Consider the following 26527-nt stretch of genomic DNA (forward strand, 5'->3'; position numbering starts at 1 on the left):
CTGAAGGTATTGCTATAATTTAGGTTCATTTTATTTTCTTAACTAGGGTATTTATTTGCTAATGAATATTCTAATTATTGTTTCCAATTTAGGTCTATTCTAACTCCTTAATTTCTTTATTTCTTGTCAATCGCTATCCACATCATTTGGCGCTATGGATTGAAATGGTGTTTTGTACTATTCGTGTGTGATATACACTGATATACATATGATATACAATGTAGCAATGACACATTGCTGACTTAAGGTATTGAACAAGGAAAAATGCAGAGGAATTTTCTTATTTCCTTTAAACTTGTCAGATTACACTGAGATTATTACTATTTCAGTAACATACTAAAAATTAAAACTTATAGAGCAAACAAATATACATGTACTAAGCCATTGCTTCGCGATCATCTGCATCGTTGCAATCAGCTACAGACATAGTTGACTTACAGTGAACATTCTTGTACGAATAATTTCTCGTAACAATGACATAGACACACAAATTTACTGCTGTAATGATAGATAACAACCAGTAGAAATAGTCTAGACGACTACTGTTCAGATCCTTGCCAAACCAACTCTTGCCATTTTTTTGTGTGATATTATCCACAACTGTTATCAATAGGCTGCTAACAAAATTTGCAGCACCAATTACACTTAGGTAGAATGCAATGCCTAAACTTCTCATTGAATCAGGCACTTGGTCATAGAAGTACTCTTGTAATCCAACTAAGGTAAATCCATCTCCTATTCCAATTATAAGGAATTGTGGTGCTAGCCAAAACACACTCATTGAACTCGAGCCTTCAAGTGGATTTTTTTTGTGAACAAGATTCAGTCTTTTTCTTTCGACTAAAGCTGCAACGATCATAGTACAAACAGAAAAGATCATTCCAAAACCAATCCTTTGGAGGATACTAATCCCTCTCTCGTTTCCTGTTGCCTGTCTTAGGATAGGCACGAGGATTTTCTCGTAGATACTGAGGGATATTATCATGTCAATTGCAGCTAATGCGAATATTGAGGCAGGGGGGATTTCGAAATTGTGAACTATCTTCCTGTCTAGTGTCACGCCTTGTTTGATGAAAAATGTCGCGGTTTGTGCTACACAAATTCCAAATGGTATTGTTGTTAGCCAAATGGGAATCATGTTGATAACTAACTTCAGTTCTTCTACTTTAGTCACAGTAGCAAGTTTCCATGGATTCTGTTGCTGTACTATTGAATCTTGTGTGCCATCAACAATTGCAGCTTTATCAAGGAACCTATAAAAGTAGAGTCACAAATTAAATTTGTTACATTACCTACATTGAAAGTAAATTTGCATAACTTAATAATCATTACTCCACCTGTTTCAATCTTTGTCTTACATTCCTATTTTTAGTTTGTTTCAAAAAGAACGTCTCTTTACTTTTTTTGACAACTCTTTAGTTTCAACTTTCAACATGACATGTCACCGGCCAAACAAATTGAAATAGAGGGAGTATTGTGTTAGAATCTTACTTGAGCTTTTCGGTGTGACATAAAAGCCTAGTTTCTGATTTGGGAATTTCATATAGATGAGAAGGATTGGCAGGAAAAAGAAGATTTCTTTTTCTAATTGCAGCTACAAACACTTGTAGCATTGGTGTTAAGGGACTTCCAGTTGCCTTTCTATAACGATAGAACGGTCTACCTGCAATGAAGATGACTATACTAGAAGCCATTACTAGTGTAAGGATCAAATCCGCCATAGCCCAGCTAACGCGGTCTTGTACATAAACAATCAGAGTAACACCAAGTAGTAGTCCACAACAGAGTCCGAAATTCCACCAGTTGAAAAAGGACATTTTCTTCTTTCGTTCTTCGGGATAGTCATCATCAAACTGATCAGCTCCGAAGCTCTCAAGAGATGGCTTGTGCCCTCCGGTACCAATTGAGATTAAGTAGATCGCGAGGAAGAAGATCACCTCGTGAACCTTTCTAGGTTCATGACATAGGTCAGTGTCGCAAGGTTTCAAACTCGGGATCACTCTAGACATTGTCAAGAGAATCAAGCCCTGCAAGAACAAATGAGGCAAAAGATTATATGTTTAGTTCTTAGAACAAATGACCCTTGGGAATCTCTCGATTATCAAGAAGAATTACCAGGAGGTAGACAGTGGAAGAGAAAAGAACTGTGGAGAATCTTCCCAAGAAAGCATCAGCCAGAAATCCTCCAAGCAATGGCATCAAAGTGGTGACACCAGACCAGTAATTGACATTTTTTGCTGCTGTTTTGAGGTCTTGATGGATCACTTTTGTTAAGTATATAATCAAACTTGTGGCTAATCCAAAATAACTCAGTCTCTCACTGAATTCAATTACTGTTACAAAGGTAACAATTCATCAGTGTCTCTGATTTGCAAAACCAAAAAAGGAAACATGTTAACAACAACATACCCATTGTAATCCCCACCAGCAGGGTCTAATTAGAGGATAGTATGTACCCAGACCTTATCCTATCTTTGAAGGGTAAAAAGGTTGTTTTCGATAGATACTCAACTAAAATAAAGTGTAATAAAAACAGGCTTGAAAGGAAAATAACGACAACAAAATAGCAAAGGAAAGGAACATGTTATTAAAACGAAAAGCTAATTTCCTCTTTAATTTTCTTTCTTAACCGTGAGAATCGGTATAATTGAGTTTTGATTTCAGGGGTAAGCTCTTCTACATGTTTAATATAGGTAGAAGTAAATCTTATGTCTAGATACTAAACAGTGATATATAAAGTCAATTATTTTGAATTCCATTGACTTCTTCATATGTTTATTTCTTAATATTCTGAATACACTTAGTTGAAATTCTGATTCCGAGACTAACAACAGGTGGAGTCTAGTAGTGGAACTTACTACTTGGAATACAGTTCTTATGATTCATATAGTGACCAAAAGATTTTCTATTCATGAATCTATTTTTAGAAAAATTGAAAAGGATGTTGCTGACAGCAGTGTGTGTTATCCACTAGACATAAATAATAGGACACTTGCTATTTTTGTCAAACCACTGTCAAGTGTGCCAACCAAGTGATAAGAAAGTCTGTTGTTTAGCAGTGCTCTTAAAAGGTAAACCATGAACTGTTTTCTGGTATGCTTATGATTAACAATGTTCTCTTCAAATGGGAACTGGTTTTGAAAAGGCAATTACTCACTCCGTCCCATTTTAACTGTCTATTTAGCTCATTTCACGTCCATTAAAATAAATATATCAGGTACTGTTTGCTAATTACCCTTATTTAATAAAAGTTTCCTTTCAAATACAGTGCATTCTTCTTAAGTGTTGAAAGTATAGGAAACAATAGCTAACTTTAGTCTTGAATTTCTAAAGTAACACTTATTTTGGAATAATTTTTTAAGCTAAAGCGACAGTTAAAATAGGACAGAGAGAGTATTCTTTTGCTGAAAAATGTACTACTTGATCATGTAAGTGTTAACTACTTATCTTAGTGATGTTTGTAGTATATGCTCAATAAAAAGGCAGCCGCGCACAAGCATCCAGGTACACACATCTCAAGGGGTGTAACGTAGGCAACTTATCTCATCAAGTTTCTGTTTTGAAAACTGACACATGAATTGGGTCCATAAAATTAAAGAAAAATGAGATAAGATATATGGTACACTTTCGGTAACATTTAGTAGTAGTGCTTGTTAGGACCCCCGATGATGTTGTCAGTTCTGTACTTTTTTTTTTCTTCTTTTTTTCCACTTCAAATGTTTGTTTTAGACCAAAGTCTTCAAATTAATTGATCTTGGATGGCAAGAGCATGAGTGCATGACAGTTGAAACAATTGACAGACCAGAAATTACCTAGTTTTAGCCTTATTAAGATGGTGCAAATGTAGTTTTTTGGCAAATTTCGTTTGTATTATTATGTGTTAGAAGCATCTATTCAATTTAGGGACATTGTTGCTAACTCAATCTCAAAAATTCAACTCAAGAGATGCAAGTTGTCCAAAACAGACAACTAACACATTCTCTCAACTAATGTGGGGAACTCTTAACACCCGGTACGTTAGGGATATACACGTGATGACGTGAACACCACAATATGGGAACCTAGTTACAGTAACGGATAAACCAAGAATATGAATGAGTCTGATTCTGATATTATGCAGGAAAAAAAATAGATCTTGGTCTTAATTGAACCTCAAAAATTATCTCATAAACGAAGATTGTCGAAGATCATATCAAAAACAACCGTCCATTCTTTGAACCGAGATGGGACACTCTAAATTACTAAAAGTTAGAGTTGTTTTTCACTGTCTTAGAATACTAGAAATGACAAAATACTCTCTTTTATCAACATGGGAAGCTCTAATACTCCGTAAGCTCAATGCTAGACACGTGAACAACATAATATGGAGGCTCAACATTGAATAAATCAAGAACATGGATGAATCTAATTCTAATACTTTGCGAAGGTAGTGAATCTTAAGTCTAACTGAACCTCAAAAGTTATATCATAAACGAGAATTATACAAGACAATATCAAGAAACAACAAACTAGGACACTCTAATTGACTAGATAACATAAACTAAAAATAAACTTACATCAGTAGCGCGGAGACAGAATTTTAATTGAGGTTCAATATATACAACCAGTGGCAAAGCCACCTTGTAGTTAAGGGGTTCATAACTCCCTTTGGTAGTAAATTATACTATTTATAAATGGTTAAAATAATTTTTGTATTTATATATATTAGATGTCGAACCTCTTTCGACTAGTTCATATGTCTACTTCTTCAAATTTTGAACCTCTAATCAAAATCCTGACTCCGCCACTATATACAACACACATATATCTATATATATAATATATATTTATAACCTTATATATATAGTAAAATTTTACGAGCAAACGTCCCCTTCCGCACCTCTAGCTCCGCAACTGACTAACACTATGCATGGTTATAAATTGCTTACCAATAATGAAGAGAGAGGCTTTCCAGACACCAGTTGAACCCCTCAGAGGAACTCTTCCTTTATGATCAAAGGAAGAATCATTAACCCATTTTTGCTCATCAATTTCTACTGCTTCTTCTGTTCTCTTTATTTTATCCATATTTTTTTGGCTATAATAAACACCAAAGAAGATATATGTAAGTACTAAAGTGTATGAGATAACAAGTTCGTGGGTTGTCAGCTTTGGTTTGCTCACCTTATATAGGAAGAGGAATATTATCCCTGTTGACTGATATTGACAAATTAAATTTTAATTATTGAGATTATGTGAGTCAATAAAAATGTGAAAGTAATTAATTAAATAAATTGTATTGTGAGTGACTATGACAGAGGAAGAACATACAATCCATTCCACTAAATTAAAGTTGTCCTTTTGTCCCTTAATATGTACATGAGGAATAACATTAATTTACAGTCCGAATTTATTTATTTTGTGTCTCGCACAACTGACGCAACTAATGGAATGAATTTTTACTTTTGGATCCATATATAAACTTTGAATTCACTAATAATTGAAATAAAAAGAAGCCAACACAAGTTGTGTAACGAGGCATATAATATTTAAAAAAAATCCTGGTCCAATCAAATTCATGACAGTAGATGTTGTAGAGCCCTACAACAATTTTGATCATAAGTTCGTACGTATTTTATTTTACACAAATGTATTCAAAACTCAATAAATTTTACGGTGTTGGATTTGCTATTGAATTATATGTAATTCCCCCCTATCAAAGTTTTTGAGTTTTAATTATATGTCTTATTTTCTTGATGGAATTGGAATCTCAACTTTATTTGAAGTTCACACATTTTTTAAAACAAGAATCTTGTACTCGAAATTTGAGATTTTGGCTCTGCATGTAAGGTGTTACGAGAAATATTATTACTGGGAAAGAGTGCAATATTGGTATCATTAATCTAGCTTCATATATAAAAATTCACCTCTAATTTCTTGTAGCTTATGGAATCTGTATTTCTCAAACGGTTCTTGAAAGTAATGTAAATTCATCCAATCATATAATTTTCAGGGCTGAGCTAGAAGGTTAGGTACATGAGAAGTAAATTTTATATTTGTATTAAGTAATCCATTAAACATGTAAAAAGATTTAGTAGGTGTTTAAATATTTTTCATTTTATTTGAAATTTATGAAGTTGGAGTTAAAAATAGAGTTATACTTTTTGTAAAGGAGAGAAAAGAGAAATTTATTTGGAATTATATGGAGATGGAGTTAGAAAACTTGTTATAAGTTGTTTTTCAAATTTTGAAATCCAACTTCAAAATTTAAAATTTTCACGGTCAAATACTGATTTTTAATAAAATGAAAAATTATTTAGAAAAAATTGAATAATTTTTATTATCAAACGAGTCATACTCAGAAATCAGTTACTAACACCTAATATTCTTATATTAAAATACTCTTAAAATTAAATCTTTGCTCCGAGCCTAATCATATCTATTTGATTGTCATACTTTGTTTGAAAAGTTGTTAACGTATCTTCACACGGTGTATCGTATTATATTGTATTATATTATATTATATTGTATTAATTTTTTGAATATAATATTTGAATAAATTATATTGTTTAATCTCCTTTTTATATAGTATCACACATTAACAATTTGAAGGATCAACCTACAAGAAAAAGTAGGGTATAAGGTAGAGTTGTAATACAAAGATATAGGGTACAAGATAAAATAAGATTATTAGATAATTAGCAAAGACAAAATGAGAAGAAAAAATAAGGTAACAACGCAACCACACCAAATTAAATCAGTTGTTACATAAAAGGAGATTTTTCATTATTATGTAACGATGAATTTAACTATACAATGAAATAAAATTGAGATAAATGTAAAAAATACACCTAAACTATCCCTTTTTTTTAATATCATACATAAACTATTGGAAATGTGAGTTTCATACCTAAACTATCACTTATTAGTTTGAGAAATACACCTCAGTGGTGTGTGTAATACACTCTCTCTATTTTTTGAAAAAACCTTGTCACATGGCATTCCTCATAGATAAATATTCCATCTTGACAAAAATTAAATAAACTATTAATATTAGTTAAAAATTAAAGACTAAAATATTTCTATCCCCAAAAAATAAATTATTTTTTTATAAATGAAATTATTTTAAAAAATAAAATTTCAAATATTTTGCTCTCGCACTTCACCACCTCCCACCCACCCCAAACAATCTCCATCCTTTTATTATTATTTTTTAATGTTTTAAATTTCTCTTATAAAATTTTTTAAAAAAATTCATACTTCGCCCCCTCCCTCATCCTGCCTAAAAAAATGTTATTATTTTTATTTTTTAAAAAAAATAAAATTATACCCACCCTATCTAACCCTCCGCTCTTAATTTATATTTTTTTAAATATATTTTATTTTATGTTAGATATGTACATACATTTTTAGAGAAATACTTTTGCCTACTTGCATACCGAATATAACAGAAATAAAAATTTTATTTTAAGAAAAGTCTTGCGGCAAGTAAAAAATACTTTATTAAAATCATATGTATATATTTAATACAAAAAGAAAAAAAATTAAAATCGGAGGGTTAGATGGGCGGGCTAGAATTTTTTTAAAAAAAATAAAAAATATCTAAATTATTATTTGAAGGGGGGAGGGAGAAAGGATGAAGTAAGAATTTTTTTAAAAAAAACTTTTATAGAAGAAATTTAATAAATAAAAATTAAAAAATTGGTGTGTGGGGGGGTGGATGTATGGTGAGAGAAAGTGGTGGAGTGAGGTAAGAAAAATATTTATATTTTATTTTATAATTTTTTTTGGATGGGAGATAATAATACTTTAATATTTAATTTTAACTAATTCTAATAATTTATTTAATTTTTGTTAAGGTGAAATGTTCTGTCCATGTGGAGTGTGAGAGTGGGGAAAAAAAGAGAGGTGTGTTTCTCAAACTAATAAGTGATAGTTTAGGTATGAAACTCACACTCCAATAGTTTAGGTATGAAACTCAAAAAAAAAAGGATCGTTCAGATGTGTTTTTGATCTTATCTCAATAAAATTTAAATAACAATTAAAATAAATATTTTTTATTTAAAATAACAACACAATATAATACAGGCAACAACCATCCAAACAAGCTTTAATGTAGAATGATCATAACTCAAATCCATTATCCATACTTCCATAGCTTAATAAAATGAGGATCTTGGTTAGTTATTATTTTAAGTAACTGCTGGAAATAAATAAGCTAAGGCATGTGAAAGTCAATGCTAAGAAAAGAGATAAATATTATTTCAAATTTAAACATGCCTCTCCCACAATTAGTTGTCCCACCTAGTAGTATTTTAAGCAAGAATATGTAGGTCTACCTTAGTTTCTTGGCTTAGGCTAGCGATACTTTTTATGATCGAGAAATCTATCTAGAGATAATTTTTTGGGTTAATTGCAACTATCAAAACTCTACTATCATGAATTATGATGCGGTGATGGACCGCTTCATCCTTAATCAGAGGTCTCAGTTCGAGTTCTAGGTATGGAGAAAATTTATGTTGGGAGCGTTACCCCCAAATAAGCCCTTTAATACGCGATCTAAATTTAATACAGACTCCAATGTAAACTCCGAACATCAATGAAAAATAAAAAAAATATGAAAACTCGATCTCTCTATCTTTCTCCACTTGAATCTAATTTGCTAGCTGGCTAATGAATTTTACTTCCCTTGTAATGGGAAGAAAATACTGTCAATGAGCCCGTTTGGATTGACTTTAAGTTGGTCAAAATCAATTTAAAGCCCCTTTTTTAGCTTTTGGACGTGTTTGCCTAATGCTAACTTTAAGCCATAAAGTTCTTAAAGTCAGTCAAAAATGAAAAGTTAGGATTTCTAACTTTTTTTTTCCTAGTGCTTAAAGTCATTTTGTTTGACCATAGAAATTACTTTTATATCCCTTATATTTTAACTAAATTCCCAAACTACCCTTTTTATTCTTTTAACCCTAAAATTCAAACACTTATTTTCAACATAAGCACTTTTATCCAAACACTCAACTGCTTATTTATAAAAATAACTTTCAGCACTTCAAAGTTATAAAAGCACTTCATACCTAAAAGTTACTTTGTTTTAAGCCCATTCAAATGGACTCAATAGCATGTGTTCCATTCATAAGGTTGACTATTGTGATTGCAGGTAGACACAAAGTCAGCTATTGGTAATTAGTTGCAATTATGGGTAGAAGAAATTTGTTTCTCTTGAAAAGTACAAATACACTGAATATGTTGTATTACTATCAAATGATTTTTGTCAAAAGTGATAGATACATATCTTTAGTTCAATTATTTTCTGGTGAGTGGTATTATCATATTACAACCAATACTCCAAATAAGAATATTCATAATAGTGACAGGCACATATGTACAAAAGTTTTGGTTTCTCCATGGTATTTGGTGTCCATTTTGAGAAGTAACTAATTTTGATTCACGCTGAAAAGTCTCAATTTAAGATAAAGCTTTTTTTATCAAAAATTATTTTTCATTCTTTATTTTTACTTGTTCATTTTGTACTTTAGTACGTCTTTAAAAAAATAATGATTAATATAATGAATATTATACAACAATGTTCATATTAATTGATGTATAAACTTAGATCATAAAATAGGGAAAAAATAATTATTTTTTCTTATATTTCAAAATTAACAGGTAAAAGTATTGAAGTATATCGCCTAAAATACCAAAGTAATTATACTTTTGACAAACGATTTATTCAAAAACAAATTATGTAATGTTTGCGAGATGTGTATCGCAGCTCAACCTAATTTAAATTGAATTGAATTCTATAAAACAGGCACATAATTCAAAAATCAACCTCCGAGCAAATAATAGAAACTGCATATTACGAGCGGAGCAATGTTTATCGAAAAAAAAATTCAAATGAATCCTCTTCGTAAAAGAGTTATACATGTATATTAATAAAAGAATATTTCTTTGTACTATGTATATAAATAAAGATAAAAACAATCTTTGTGTCACCTTCTGGTTTTTTTTAGCCCTTCGCATAAATAAGTGGTCCATTAAGGAAAACATATATTTATCAATACGGTAGCGTCTTCTTTGGGAATAAAAAAATACGATCCTTCTCGCACGTTGATCGTAGATAATACGATCAAAAAAAAGGATGACGAGAATATGATTAGTTACAAGGTGACGGACGGAAAATTAAATTGTACCTCTAGTATTTAGCTGTCATACGGTTTTTCTTTAAAGTCCATTCTAAATAAAATACACACTTTTAAATGTAAAAATAATTAATTTTACACTTTCAATTTACTTTTTATAAGAATCCTTTATAATAACACAATTTTTATGTTCTATTTAGGACCATGAGTTTAAAATTTTTACACACAAATATTATGAGATGTTTTTTATTATACATTTTAAAAGTTTTATTTTTTAAAACTTTGTATTAATTTAACTATATATGTCACATAAATTGAAACGGGGATATTTAAAATACGTATCTATAACATCTTTCTTTAATGGGATATTATTGGAACTGATACACTGCTTTTGGTTGCTGTCTGGTCCAGAGTAGACTTACTTAAATGGATTGCCTTTTTATTAGCCACACAAAAACAATATATTATATTATTCTCATCCAAAATACAGACGTATTAGAATCTTCTAATAATAGAAAATGTAGATGCACTTATATTGCTCAACTAATACGTCTGGAAGCAAATAATGGAACTCAGCAATGAAGATTAGTGCTAATTTAAGCAGACTCCACTTTGATTAATTAAAATTAAATGGGAGTAGAAATGGTGGCCCTAGCTTTAATACTTGATAAAACCAATTTAGATAGTTTTTTATATTCTTCACGCTTCAAATATTTGTACGTCTTGGGCGTGTGAGTTCCCAAATCAATGAATGATAGGTCATGTGGTCTTTTTATATAGTCGGACAATCTTCACCTCATAAATTAGTTTTTAAAATTGAGTTAGAATTATATGCATTTTTATCATATACTCACTTTGTTTCAATTTATTTGTCTTACTTTTTTTTTAGTCTAGTTCAAAAATAATGTTTCATTCTTTTTTTGGCAACTCTTTAATTCTAACTTTTCACGTAACATAACAAGATTAAAAGATATATCGGTGCATTTTCATATCTTTAGTATAAAATCACACGATTCAAATTTAAAAATTTTGTTACTTTCTTAAATTCCGTATTAAATCAAAATCAGATAAATAAATTAAAAAGGAGAAGTACTATTTGTTTTTTTTCTTTCTTTCTTTCTTTGATGGAACACTGTTGTTGTGTCGTGCCTTTGCGTCAGGCAATTCCATGATGACAATATGTTCATAATAACCTCTATACTTTGTGAACTAGTCCATGTGTTATTCAATATTTTTTCTAAATAAATATTTTGAATTAAAATCTTTTACATTAGTAAAGACTTGACAATTCCAATGAGGAGCTTAAGATTTATATCCTCCTCCATGTAATGAAAATTTTGATATATATGTTTAAACTCCTCCATCTGTTGCAAGTTTAAGGGGCTGGTTATCTATTATTTATTAAGCTTATATTTGGGGTGCGGTTGGGAGTTAGGATGGAGATTCAAAACTTATATATATACATTAAAATACCTTGTCGAGGTGGTTGATCAGGTGAACACCTTCATCACCTTCTAGATCTGTCTCTGGTTAAAGGGTGGCTGACACAATTAATATGAAATGTGTTGGTGTAATATACCATAAATATAATAAATTACAGTTAAAAAATAAAATGACCAAAAATGAATAAAAATATATTCAGGCTGAGGCGCGGTTATCTCGCTCTCTTTAAGGAGACTCAAGCCCACTGTTGCGTAATCTACACCGATCCAACAATAATACTCTTGACTTGACCCCTCCACAACACAACAGCTCAACAACGTAACGTCATATAACTTAAACAATTCCAGATTAGTTGAAGCGTCCAAAGATCCATAAAAAAAAACACATTCCTTCAACATATAATTATTCTCTTTTGTATAGTGAATATAGTTGAAGACTTAGAATATTTTCTTGTCTCAACTCTCTCTTTCACTATACTAATCTCTATATAAATACAATATAGTACTCCTCATCTTTTTCACTCTATGTTCACTTGACTTGTATATGCCTTGTTGTATATCAACACAAAGCAAGACCGTCACTATTTATAGGGGAGGAAATCTTCCTTATAATGAATAGGAAAAAATAGAGTAGTTAATAGGGTAAGTGAATGATCTATAGGTTACACAAATTACAAGAATAAAGATAAAATAAAGAGTGAATAATGAATTAAAGGTTACAAGAGTTATAGGGGAAATTATAGTCATTCACTAAGGTGAGTAAATAGGCACATTATGCCACTCACGTCAAAGGAACAATGCAGCAAATGAGCCTCTTTAATATAAGCCATATCAATATAATATTCACAATATTAAAATGATCAATATATGCTCATATATTCCAACAAAATATCAATTGTGAAACTTGTTACTTTCAAGAAGACATTTTTCTCATTTTTAAAAAACTTATTTTCATCGAAAAAATGATTTCCAAATACTACATCACGTGAAAAACGTGTTACACTCATAAATTTATCTGGAATTCCTATTTTATATAAGTTAATAAGATGCTATTTGCGTTGTTACTTCTTTTGGAGGGAATGTTGATGATTTATGAGACATAAGTGCGTAAATCTAATTAATCGAGTGGAGGTTTCATGATTTTGGCTAAGCTGTATATGGAGTAAACTTTCAACTTTCCATCACTTGGTGGAAGACAAATTATGCTTCCCAACTAAGCTTAAATAAATATTTGATGAGGCCCCATATAGCTTCCTAGCTTAATTAATTTAATTACCACACATTCTGGTCAAGTAAGAAAACAAAACCAATAAAAATAATATAACATTCCTAGTTAACTTTTACTTGCTCAGTATTTCAAAAATAGATTTTCATATTTAATTATTATTTTTAATATATCAAAAAAAGAACAATTAATTTTTCTTGTTTTACCCTCAACATTAATACTTATTTCCCAAATCATTTTTCAAAACATAAGACTCTACATCAATTAATATAATATTATGATATATACTCATATTAATAATTATTTTGTAAAAGACATATAAAGTTCAAAATAAATAAATAAAAATGAACGAATATAATTTTGGGCCTTCAATCTCAAACCATATATTTTCCCTCCTTTGCCTTTATTTGGGTCGTTGAATATATAAATAATAACTAATGAAGTCAAACCCTAATCATTAAAGTAGTACTTATTTGATTTGGTTAAATTTAATAAAGTCTATTTTATCTTTAATTCTTGTAAAATACGCATAAACTTTTGTTGGAATGATGAATAATTTCTCCTTATTCATTCTTTAATTCTTGTAAAGTTCTAATTCTCCAAAACGTGTTGAAACAATTCTAGAATAAGATATGATTTATAGATTGTGATTATTATAAAATAAAGGGAAAAAGCTTAAATATGTTATCAAACTTTGATAAAAAGTTCATTTATGTCATTCGTTAAAAAGTTTGACACATTTATGTCATTTTCGTTTGAAAAAAAGCTCATTTATGCCATTATTTGTAAACTAAAAATATTTTTTGTTTTGCAAAACTATTTTGTACATGTGATCAATTATGATTCGACCATTAAATTATTTTTTTAAATAGAAAAGACTCAAATATGTCATTGAACTTTGAGAAAAAACTCATTTATGTCATTCGTTAAAAGTGTGACTCATTTATTCTATTTCAGTTAACGAATAATGGCATGATTGAGTCTTTTCTCAATGAAAATGACATAAATAAGCCAATTTTTTAACGAATGACATACACAAGTCTTTTCTTAAAATTCGATGATATATTTGAATTTTTTTTCCTAAATTCATTGATTCTACAAGTTAAGCAAATAATGCAACTCAATAGTGAAAATTAGTTTCTCATATAATTAATACAAGCAAAGTACTCCACTATGGTAAAAGTCAGAAAGAAATGTTACTAACATTATAGTGGGGACAAATAATAGACATGGCTTGAAACTTTTGAATGTGGTAACACCAATGCCCAACTGTTGTCTTGTCGTGTCTTTAATTAATTTGCTTCAACCAATTCCATGATGACGAAATTTGTTGATAAAGCCTACTTTGTGAATTAAACCATGTGTTAATCATGATCTTTTTTCATTCTTTGCAAATACTATTTCTTTATTTCAAAATAAATGTTAATTTTAAAATTATACCGTTATACTTTATCTTTTTAATAATATTCAATTTCAAAAGATAATTTAATAAACTACACATTATATTTATTAATTTTTTAATGAACATGATTTTTACTGAAGTAATACTTATTTTAGGAGAAAGGAAATAAATTTTCAAACATGATAAAGATGTGATTGTTGTCTTTAATCTATTTTTTCTTGCCAAATTCAATGAATCGAATCTTTTTAGTAGATGACTAAAATTAAAGTTGACTTATTGCTGTGTTTGTGATAAGATTCATTTCCTTTTTATTTATTGAGAGGTAATTAGGGTGTTTGTGTATGGTCTAGATTTTTTGTGCACAGAAACCTTTTATCCCTAATAAGTCAATTAATTTATCTTTGTCATCTCTTATATCCCATCTCATTTAACAATATAACTTATTAGAGATAACACATTTTTAAATATTTAATTATATTAGTATGTCTTAACACGTTAGACGCCTTACAGGCTCAGGATCTTAGTTCTATGGGTTTAACTTTTTAATTCTTATTTCTTAGCTTTAATTTTATTGTATTTTTAAAGTTATAAGTTCATATCTATTATTTATTTTAATTCTGATGAAGTTTTACACATAAATTTATATATTTTATGTCGAAAATACTAAGTTCAGATAAACACGATATCTCAAAGCTCCATCCGCCCTTGCGTGGCTGCGCCTCCTCACATGTGGACTTGATTCCTTTTTTTCATTTTCAAAAAATGTATAATAAGTTTTTTGGCTTTTGGGGGGACGATGAGATATAAACGCAGAATCTTTTGCCTGTTTAGATATCATATTAAATTGTGTGACAATCTTGTATAAAAATTTAAATTGTTAAAGAAAATATATTTTTAATTACCTAATTATATTATAGTCTCAATAATATATTGAAGAAAGTATTTAAGATTCTAGCACATCACGTCAGAGTAGGAAAAATTAAAATTGTCCTTGAATTGAATATGAGGAAATACGTTGACATTTGAAGGAAAAGATGACATGAAACACGTTTTATTATTAATGGTTTATCATTAATCTCCTATTAGGAACGTTAATATTATTTATTTTCTTTTTCTTAAGGGCTAAATACTTATGATTACCGAGTTGACAAAGTGCTTAAATTTGGTCAAATTGAGTGGACAATTTCATGATTTGGGCAAAACAGGTCAAGGAGGAATTCTCAACTTTCCAACAATATATTGGTGGAAGACAAATTATGCTCCCCAACTAAGTAAAAAAAATCGTGATTAGCCACCATAATATCGCCCTTAGCTTAATTAAATCATTACTCATTCCAATTAAGTACATTATGTAATATTTTTTTAAAAAAAGTAATTATTTTATCTTTTGAGCCCTTCCTAGCTAATCTGTGGATGTGATTACACCACTTTCACATCTCAACCACAATTCCTCTTCTTCTTACACTATTTGGGCCCTTTCTTACACTATTTGGGCCCTTTTTGTTTGTGGATACTCCCTTTTCGTGAAAGTCAAGGGAGTGTACACAAAAAAGGGCCCAAATAAATCATTAGTCCTAAAGGTAAAGAACTCAACATTTAATTAAGTACACTATTTAGTCATTTTATAGCATATGTATCAGTAAATAATATTATACAATTTTTTAAAAAAATAAATAAATAAATATATATATATAATACCTAGCTTTATAAAGAGACTACGGGTTCACTTGCCCCATAATTTAGGCTATAAATTCGCCAATATACCTAATATCGGGTGAAGCAACAATTAGATTAGTCTGACTCTGATACCATATTAAATTGTGCGAATATCTAATATAAAAACATAGGATAAAAGATATTGGTGAATTAAAGTGAGTTATCAATCAGCTGCAAAGATCTTTGATGGCTTCTTTCTTCTTCATTTTTTGAACAAATTAAAGCCAAAGCTGTTGGGAAATGACAGATGAAGCACACACTAAATTTATGTGTTCCAGCAATATGTCGTGTACTCATGTTAACTCAAAGATTTATCAACATTTCCTGTGTCAAATCATAAAAGATTAGAGACAAACCACATGTGAATTTCTTCAATCTTGCTAGTTGATTGAGATAGTGGACCATTGAATGACACAAATGATATTAAGTTTTTAATTAAAGAGAAGCATTAGTATCATTCAATGTTAAAAATTTGGCAATTTATCACGAGACTTAATTTGAGTGACCTAGCACACTAGACAAAGGACAACATGATCTCAAATCATTATAAAAGTAAACATCATATATCATTCATTCCTTCTTTAATCTCTAACCACAAGGAAAAGGGAGATCAACTTTTGGAGATAGAGATTGCTTGGGACCTGCCTACTAAATCTTCCTTTTTTTTGGTTCCAATCTGAGCAAATAGAGATCCCCTATTTCTATATAATTTATCTTTCACAATATTGAGCCTTAAAGCAGATGTGAGATGACTAAGGCCTTATTTGTTTGCACTTGATGAAGGTCTTATTCTTAATTATTCATATTTTAGTTATTAAGTTTGTTTGTTTTCAAGGTTTGTATCTTAATCATTACGCGTGCTTATTTTTTTTATTTTACAACCACTTAATAGTTCTGAATAGATCTGAATGAATAAGATATATAACAAAGTCTTAATATCATTAAGAAGTCTATTTAAAAATTTCTACAAATATGACAGTTTACCGTTACTCCATCTTTACTCTTATTAAGATAGTAGTTGTTCAGCATGTGCATTCAAAAGAGAAGGAATATAAAAAATGGGGAAGGAATTACAAAGGCAAAAAATAAAAATTTGATTACCATAAAAGGTAAAATCTTTAGGTATATCAAGACAGTTGTTTGATACGTGTATTTCAAGTATATGTCGAGTCATTAAGAAAAAGACATTTAAATAATAATAAAAAATAATAAAAAAATTGAAACTAATGAAGTTGGTGTGTGCTCGGAAACCACATATGGTCTTGAGATTTTATGAGATGGGACCAAGTTACGCAATTGATAAGAACATTTCCCATTGACCAAAATGAGGACCACATCTGTCTTCTTAGTCCTCTGTGAGTTAAAAGTGTCCGTTTCTTTTGATAAATGTTATCAGAACAATAAAAGAAGACTTTTAATAAGGATAAATTACCAAACTATACATTTTTTATTATTATATTTGCTAAAAATTTTGACTTTTTAAAAAAATTATTAAAATTGCTTATTTTCAGTTTTTCCTTTTATCTTCCGGATACATCACTCAAAAAACATTCACTCTCCTCTAAATTCTTTTCTCGCGTTCTCTCTCCATTTTGAAGATCCAAAAATTTAAGAAATTTACTGCTTTCGTGATCAAATAATAAGTCGAAAACTCTTCATTATTTGCTCTTCTCCAAATTCTGATTTCTTCCCATTTTTGAAATCTTTTGTGGGTCCTCTGTTCGACTCTGTTTTTTGTAAAGCTGCAACAAATGGGTCAAAATTCTTCTTCTTGTGTTGAGGGGAAAATGTTTCCTTGAACAATTTCTTCAGTGATTTTGGAGAATCCATGTGTTTTCCTTCGTACTGAAACCGTGGGGGTGGTTTCAAAGGTTTGATCTTTCCGCAATCAAAGAGCTCATCAGCTAAAGATAAAGAAATCCTTTCCAATTGCCCACTAAAATCAAAAGCAAATTCTTCATCATCTTCATCTCGGTTATCTTTCTCTTTTGGGATTTCTTCCCAATTGAATGCATCGTAAAGAGGGGAAATTCGCTATTTTCATGTATCAAATTCAAATTTAAGAGGAAAGTTTATGTATCAGATTCTCATGTATCAAGCTTTACTGCTTTTGATACACCTACAGCCTATGTATCAAAGCTATTTATGTATCAGATTCGAATTTAAGGGGATAGTTTATGTATTAGATTCGAATTTAAGAAGCTTTACTGCTTTTGATACATCTACAACCTATATCAATATAAGATATTATGTATCAACCACAATTCAATTGAAAACTAATACAACAATCTTCAATGTATCAGATTCGAATTTAAGAAGAAAGTTTATGTATCGGATTCTCATGTATCAAACTTTACTGCTTTTGATACATCTTGTTTATGTATCAAATTCTCATGTATCAAGATTTAATGATTTTGATACATATTTTTTATGTATCAGAATCTCATGTATCAAGTTTTAGTATTTCTGATACATATTTTTTATGTATCAGATTCTCATGTATCAAGATGTAATGATTCTGATATATTCTGTTTATGTATCAGAATCTTATTTATCAAGATTTAGTGCTTCTGATACATATTGTTTACGTATCAGAATCTCATGTATCAAGCTTTAGTGCTTCTGATACATAATATTTATGTATCAGATTCTCATGTATCAAAATGTAATGATTCTGATACACCATGTTTATGTATCAGAATTATATACCAAGCTTTAGTGCTTCTGATACATCTTGTTTATGTATTAGATTCTCATGTATCAAGATTTAATAATTCTGATACATTCTGTTTTTGTAACAGATTCTCATGTATCAAGCTTTAATATTTCTGATACATCTACAATCTATATCAATACAAGATGTTATGTATCAGATTCGACACTGCATATTCATCTTGATTCGCTTGATGAAAATCTATTTTTGGATTAAATTTTTTGTTCGCAATTCTGCTATGTTTTTTGAGTTTTTCTTCCTCTTCATAACTGTTACGTTTTTTAAGGATTATTTTCCCTTAATTAGCACAGCAATTGATTGAAACAATCAATCTTAAGTTAAATTACGTTACTATCCATAAATAACTCAACAACATTAATTATTCTACACTCAAAACCTGATGTATCAGCAAAATAAATAATGTATCAAAAACATGGAAAGAAAAAAGGAAAATCGGATAATTTAAGAAAAATGAGGGATATATTGTAATTGAATTTTTTTTACTATGGGATTTAAGTAAAGTATACTTTTGATAATGCAACACTTTTGCCTTTTTCCATAAGAATTTTTTAATTTGTTCTTAACATTTGTTTGTTCAATTTGAAAATAAGAGCAAATATGTGTCACTTTTATAATGACGATACGAATAATCCCAACTAATTAACATAAGGCAAAAGTGTCGTATATAGTGCAGGATCAGCAGCTTTGGCCCTTTTCCATTTCATATCAAACTAAAGACATAATAAACACAAGTTATTGTAACTTTGTAAGATGTGTGAAGTGAAGTTGCTTGTGTTGTTGCACAATGGCAAGCCCATTGGAGTCTCTTGGTCATTGTTGAGTATACTAATGAGGCCTTTGATGGGCCATCTATATTGCCTAAAGGCCCGCATGGCAGAGCATGCACGTTTCTGGGCTAAGTTCCTCGATGAAAAAGGTAAGCTCAATACTTCATCGTAGCATATTATTGCGTTGACTAACATTATTAAAAGATTATACTAATTAACTTAGATTAACCGGAGTTATTGTCGTGTTACACTACACTCACCTGTAAACACAACTTTGTGCAAGTTTAGTATAAAAAATTATAAAGAATTTTGGGAAAACTACACAAAATAGACCATTGTGAAACTATTTACCTAAATTGGACTCAACCCAAACTATTGACTTATGGCCCAAACTATTTATCATCTTATCCCACTTTCTCCCTTTTAATTTCGCGCATGACATCATGCTAACATTAGCATCACTGCTCCTCTTTGATACCATCAGAGTATAATATGTTCTGACGGTATCAAGCAGTTTCGCTGAAGCATTAACTCTTCCTTCTTGATACTATCAAAGTATATATATATATATATATATATATATATATATATATATATATATATATACTCTTATGGTATCAAACGTGGATTTACGCCAGTACCCCTTCCCCTGTTCCTCTTTGATACCATCAGAATATATTATACTTTGATGGTATAAAGAGTTTTATCAAGCAGTTTCTTCTTGATAGCATCAGAGTATAATATACTTTGATGATATCAAGAAAAGACAATGTTTCAACGAAACTGTTTGATACCATCTGAGTATATTATATACACTCATGATAGCAAATGCGCGAGATAGTTAAAAATAAGAAATATGAAAATAATAAAGTATCCAATGATATAATAATAATAATCCCAATTTTTTTTGAGAACTAAATTATTTTAATTTTTTTTTTCTTTCAATAAACTAAAAAAAAAGAAGAAGTAAACCCTATAAATTAGAACGGAGAATTATAAAACGTCGATGAACAAACAAGTCGGGGGGTGCATCTAGAAATTTCAAAAGTATACAGCAATTTTTTTTTAACAAAAATGAATAGAAGCTTCCACGACTTGGTCTGAAGTCATCAGCGCAAATGTACACATATTGGTCAGTCAACACCAACTGTCAAACAATAAATAATTTATTTGATTGGTGTATGCCACAAAATTCATAGCTATCCATTCCCGTTTCCACACGCAGAGCTATAAAAGAACACACAGAATCAATAACACCACCATAAGAAAATTAAATCTCCAACATAATTAGAAGTTATTATAAGAATATGTCAGGAGTGAAATTGCTTGGTGTTAATGGGAGCCCAGCTAGTCAGAGAGTTGAATGGGCTCTAAAGATAAAGGGGGTAGAATATGAATTTATAGCAGAAGATTTACAGAACAAAAGCCCTCTGCTTCTTAAATCCAATCCAGTTTATAAAAAAATTCCAGTGTTGTTACACAATGGCAAGCCCATTGCTGAGTCACTTGTTATTATTGAGTATATTGATGAGGCCTTTCAAGGGCCTTCTATATTGCCTAAAGATCCTTATGATAGAGCAATTGCTCGATTCTGGGCTAAGTTCCTTGATGAGAAGGTAATTCGACTTTCTTTTATGTACGTTGATCATAGATTTTGAAAGTTAAATTTTAAAAAAAATATTATTTTTTTCTCAGTGCTTGCCGGCAGTGTGGAAAGCTTTGTGGAGCAAAGGAGAAGAGCAAGAGAAAGATAAAGAGGAAGCTGATGAGGTCCTTAAAGTTCTCGATAATGAACTAAAAGACAAGAAGTTTTTCGGGGGAGACAACATTGGGTTTGTTGACATAGTAGCCAATTTTGTCGGATTTTGGATAGGAATTGTTGAAGAAGCCACTGGTATTGTGCTAGTGACAAGCGAAAAATTTCCCAACTTTTGTGCGTGGAGAGATGAGTACCTTAATTGCGACAAAGTTAAGGAAAATATGCCGTCCGGAGAAATGTTACTCGGCTATTTCAAGACTCGGGTTCAAACAATGAATATCTAGATTCTATTTTCTATGAATTTAATTTCAAGCTTCCTTTTTACACACTTATAGTGTTTTATATATATGTTTTAACTTGATTTGAAGTTTTATTGAAAATGATATTTCTATTTTTAGTAGATAGTAATAACGTTGCATACATATTACCTTCGTTAGATTTTGCTTATGAAATTACATTAAGTATGTTATTATTATTTATATTTTATTTTTTTGAAATAAAAGTTGTTATTTCAGAGAAATATATGTCTAGCTAGCTTTCCAGGAATAAGACTTGTCATACGAAAAATAATTTTTTTAATTAAATTTATTCTTCGTTATACTATTTGATAAATATATATATGCCATTATGAAAGTATCAAAATTACCCTCTGTGAATCAAATTGCCCAAATTCACTTTAAATATGAGAAACTTACATAAATTATATAGTGTAAAGGATTAATTATCATTTTTTCTATCTTTTTTCAATTTACAAAAATTTCTTTAAAATATGGTAATTCGGATATATTAATTAGAATTTTATATATCAGCAGGTAATATTTAAAGCATAATACATTAAACATATAGATAATTTATGAATCAGAATTAATTGTATCCAAATTATTGAATTAATGTATCTAAATTACTGAATTAATGTATTCGGATGGATAGAAGAGATTTTTGAAATTTTTTAAAATGAATGAGAGTAATAAAAAATATGATAAATAAAGGAGTGTAATTAGTAATTTTTCATTTAAATATCCCATTTCTATACAATACAACAACAACAACAACAACAACCCAGTGAAATCCCACATCGTGGGGTCTGGGGAGGGTAGAGTGTACGCAGACCTGACTCCTACCAATGTAGGACGGCTGTTTCCGAAAGACCCTCGGCTCAATAAAAACATAGAAAAAGGTCATACAAGAATATTAGAGTAAATAAGTAGATGACGAAAACGGTCCAAACAATAGTATAATCAAAGCACAAAAAACAGTAGATATTATTATTGGATAATAACATAAATACCATAAATAACATACATCAGAGTACAAGAAATCATAGTGCGTTAATACGCCTACGAATAAGGGAGAATAAAACCACTATGTACTAGTCTTCTACCCTAATGTGTATCCTCCACACCCTCCTATCTAGAGTCATGTCCTCGGTAAGTAGTAAATGCGCCATGTCCTGTCTGATCACCTCTCCCCAGTATTTCTTCGGCCTACCCCTACCTCTTCTGAAACCATCCATGGCCAGCCTCTCACATCTCCGCACTGGTGCATCTGCGACTCTCCTCTTCACATGTCCAAACCATCTCAGTCGCGTTTCCCGCATCTTGTCTTCCACCGAGGCCACTCCTACCTTTTCTCGAATAGCCTCATTTCTAATCTTGTCACTCCTGGTATGCCCACACATCCATCTCAACATTCTCATCTCGGCAACCTTCATCTTTTGCACGTGGGAGACCTTAACTTGCCAACACTCCGCCCCATATAACATAGCTGGTCTAACGACCACTTTGTAGAACTTGCCCTTAAGTTGTGGTGGCACCTTCTTGTCACATAACACACCGGAGGCGAGCCTCCATTTCATCCATCCTGCCCCAATACGGTGTGTGACATCCTCGTCGATCTCTCCGCTGTCTTGCATGATAGAACCAAGGTACTTAAAACTACTTCTCTTTTGGATGGCTTGGTCCCCGAGCCTAACTTCCGCGCCACCCTCTTGAGGTGTCTCACTGAACTTGCACTCTAGGTACTCTGTCTTGATCCTACTCAGCTTAAACCCCTTAGACTCCAAGGTGCGTCTCCACTCTTCCAGATTAGCGTTAACTCCGCTACGAATCTCATCGATGAGGACTATGTCGTCCGCAAAAAGCATACACCATGGCACCTCACCTTGAATTTGTCGCGTCAATCCATCCATCACCAAGGCAAATAGGAACGGGCTAAGAGCTGATCCTTGATGCAACCCCATCATAACTGGGAAGTGTTCTGAGTCCCCTCCTACTGTCCTTACCCTGGTTTTGGCACACTCGTACATGTCCTTGATCACCCTTATGTACGCTACAGGTACACCTTTAGCCTCCAAACATCTCCATAGTATCTCTCGTGGGACTTTATCGTAAGCCTTTTTCAAGTCGATGAACACCATATGCAAGTCTCTCTTCCTCTCCCTATATTGCTCCATTAGTCTCCTCATAAGGTGGATGACTTCTATAGTTGAGCGTCCCGGCATAAATCCGAACTGGTTCTCTGAAATAGACACGCCTCTCCTCACCCTCATCTCTACCACTCTTTCCCAGACTTTCATAGTATGGCTTAGAAGCTTAATACCTCTATAGTTGTCACAGCTCTGGCTATCCCCTTTATTTTTGTAAAGCGGGATCATGATGCTCGATCTCCATCCTACGGGCATCGTTGCCGTCGTAAAGATGACATTAAATAACCTAGTCAGCCATTCCAAACCTATCGAGCCCGCACTCTTCCAAAATTCTCTAGGGATCTCGTCAGGTCCGGTCGCTCTTCCCCAGCGCATCCTACGAACAGCATCCTTAACCTCATCGACCGTAATACTCCTACAACCCCCAAAATCGTGACTCCTTCCTGTATGTTCCAAATCTCCCAACACACTTTCTCTGTCCCCTTTGTCATTCAAAAGTTTATGGAAGTATGACTGCCATCTTTGTTTGATAAGGGTCTCCTCTACCAATACTTTTCCGTCTTCGTCTTTAATGCACTTCACTTGATCCACATCGCGTGCTCTTCTCTCCCAGGCCCTGGCTAGCCTGAATAATTTTCTGTCCCCACCTTTCTCTTCCAATTCAGCATAAAGACGTTCAAAAGCTGCCATTTTTGCCGTAGCAACCGCCGACTTCGCCTCCTTCCTCGCTATCTTATACAGTTCTCCATTCGTCCACTTCTCCACCTCATCCTTGCTCTCCATCAACTTAGCATACGCCACCTTCTTTGCTTCCACTTTCCCTTGCACTTCTCCATTCCACCACCAGTCCCCTCGATGCCGACTACGACTACCTGTCGAGACTCCTAGCACTTCCTTTGCTACAACCCTAATATAACTAGCTGTCCTATCCCACATATCGTTCGCATCCCCACTACTATCCCAGGCCCCCATATCCTTCAATTTCTCTCCCATCTCAAGGGCACTAACCGTTGTCAAACTCCCCCATCTGATCCTAGGTCGTTCTTCCCCGACCCTCCTCGTCATTGTCATCTTTATCCCTAAATCCATCACTAAGAGCTTATGTCGGGTTGTAAGATTGTCGATCGGGATGACCTTACAGTCTTTGCACAAACCCTTATCATCCTTCCTGAGGAGTAAAAAATCTATCTGAGTTTTAGCCACTGAACTACGGAAGGTTACCAAGTGGTCCTCCTTCTTTGGGAAACTCGAGTTGGCTATCACCAATCCAAAAGCTCTTGCGAAATCCAACAGTGCGGTTCCTCCTCCATTTCTGTCTCCGAAGCCAAAGCCCCCATGCACATCATCATACCCTCCCGAAATAGATCCGATATGCCCATTGAAATCCCCTCCCACGACAAGCTTCTCAGTAGGTGGTATGCCTCCCACTAACTCGTCCAACTCCTCCCAAAAGCGCCTCTTATCCTCCTCGCATAAGCCCGCTTGCGGCGCATAAGCACTAATAACGTTCAACGTGATCCCTTCAACGACCATTTTAATCGACATCATCCTATCATTGACTCTCCTAACCTCCACCACCTGATCCCTTAAATCACTGTCTATTAAAATGTCTACCCCATTTCTATACTTCGATTTACCAGAAAACCAAAGCTTATACCCGTCTACCTCCTTAGCTTTAGAGCCGACCCATTTTGTCTCCTGGACACAGGCGATATTAATCTTCCTCTTCTTTAGAATCTTAACCAGTTCTATGGATTTACCCGTTAACGTTCCAATGTTCCAAGAACCTATTCTCAGTCTAGACGCTTCTTTAACCCACTTACCTCTCCTTACCCTCTCCCCGTCCATGAGCGAGAACATGACCCTAGTCTACCATCACTATCCAAAGCCACGAAAATGCGTATGAACTAATAAATTATTCGGGGGTTTAAAATCGACAAAATGTAACTACAAGTATATGAACAAAGGATAGAATATAAAGATATAAAAACCGGAGGTACCAACTCCGATAGAAATGAACCTGGTTGCCGCCTGAAAATACTGTTCACGTCGGAATACTGTTCACGTCGGCGTACTTAGTTTAGTTGCAGCGGTTGTTCGTCACCGGAAATACAGATCTGTACACCTGGAAGAAGAAAAAAAAAAAAACTTTGCCGGAAAAACTAGAGCTTCGCCGGAAAAACTAATTTACATAAAAATATAAAAGTGTAATTTTCAAATGGTTAAATCAGTTCATTCACTGATTTTCTCTACGAACGGAACAATTTCAAACCCGACGCGACGTAAGCAGGCGGAGTGAACGGCGCAGAACTCTGTTTGAATCTCGAGACTTTCTATCTCACAGTCTCGGTGAAGTGGGTGAACAGATGAGCACGACGCAAGCAGGCGGAGGGAACAACGCAAATCTCTGTGATGAGCGCGACGCAAGCAGTGCGGCGTACTATTCGGGATTCGTAATTTTGCGAAACGAAGAAGCCGCCTGATCCAAAGGTGAAAGGAACCGGGATGTCTCTGTTCCCGAAGGCCGGATATCGCCGGAAAATCGGATCGTCGCCGGGAAATCGCCCAAGGAAAATGTTGACAGCAATATAATTTGTAATTTGGTCCCCACATTTAACCCGGCCCAAAATCCGCCTAAGATATCTCTTACCCAAAAACACTCCAAATTTGTTCCCCTCTGTCAATTTGATGGGCCAGTCCAAAACGAGCAGTCAAATTCCAAAGCTTGTGTGGGCTGGGCTTCGCGGGTCGTATTGAATTGAAGCTCTAAATTTCATACTTTAGGTAGATCCAACCCTGGCCATGGGCAGAGTCATCGTAGACGAAGGAGGATTAACACTCTTCATCAAAAAATTATATGTATAAATGTTAAATTTCAGTTAATATAAATGTATATTAAGTTTTACATATTTTTAATATAACTTTAAAAAAAAACTGCA

General features: G+C 32.4%; 2 protein-coding genes across 2 annotated transcripts; one reads left to right on the top strand and one right to left on the bottom strand.

The window, feature by feature from the left end:
* Nucleotides 1-271: 271 nt before the first annotated feature.
* LOC129877014 (protein NRT1/ PTR FAMILY 5.6-like) lies at nucleotides 272-5119 on the bottom strand. Its single transcript, XM_055952489.1, has 4 exons — nucleotides 4929-5119; nucleotides 2116-2333; nucleotides 1492-2027; nucleotides 272-1253 (listed from the first exon to the last, which is right to left on the bottom strand). Exons 1-4 carry the CDS (start codon nucleotides 5065-5067, stop codon nucleotides 377-379), a joined length of 1770 nt encoding a protein of 589 aa, XP_055808464.1. The 5' UTR covers nucleotides 5068-5119; the 3' UTR covers nucleotides 272-376.
* Nucleotides 5120-20620: 15501 nt separating this feature from the next.
* LOC129876311 (probable glutathione S-transferase) lies at nucleotides 20621-21548 on the top strand. The gene is made up of 2 exons (XM_055951722.1): nucleotides 20621-21020; nucleotides 21100-21548. Exons 1-2 carry the CDS (start codon nucleotides 20712-20714, stop codon nucleotides 21445-21447), a joined length of 657 nt encoding a protein of 218 aa, XP_055807697.1. The 5' UTR covers nucleotides 20621-20711; the 3' UTR covers nucleotides 21448-21548.
* The last annotated feature ends 4979 nt before the right edge of the window (nucleotides 21549-26527 follow it).

Source organism: Solanum dulcamara, chromosome 12 (genome assembly GCF_947179165.1).
Source record: "Solanum dulcamara chromosome 12, daSolDulc1.2, whole genome shotgun sequence".
Classification (NCBI taxonomy): Eukaryota; Viridiplantae; Streptophyta; class Magnoliopsida; order Solanales; family Solanaceae; genus Solanum; species Solanum dulcamara.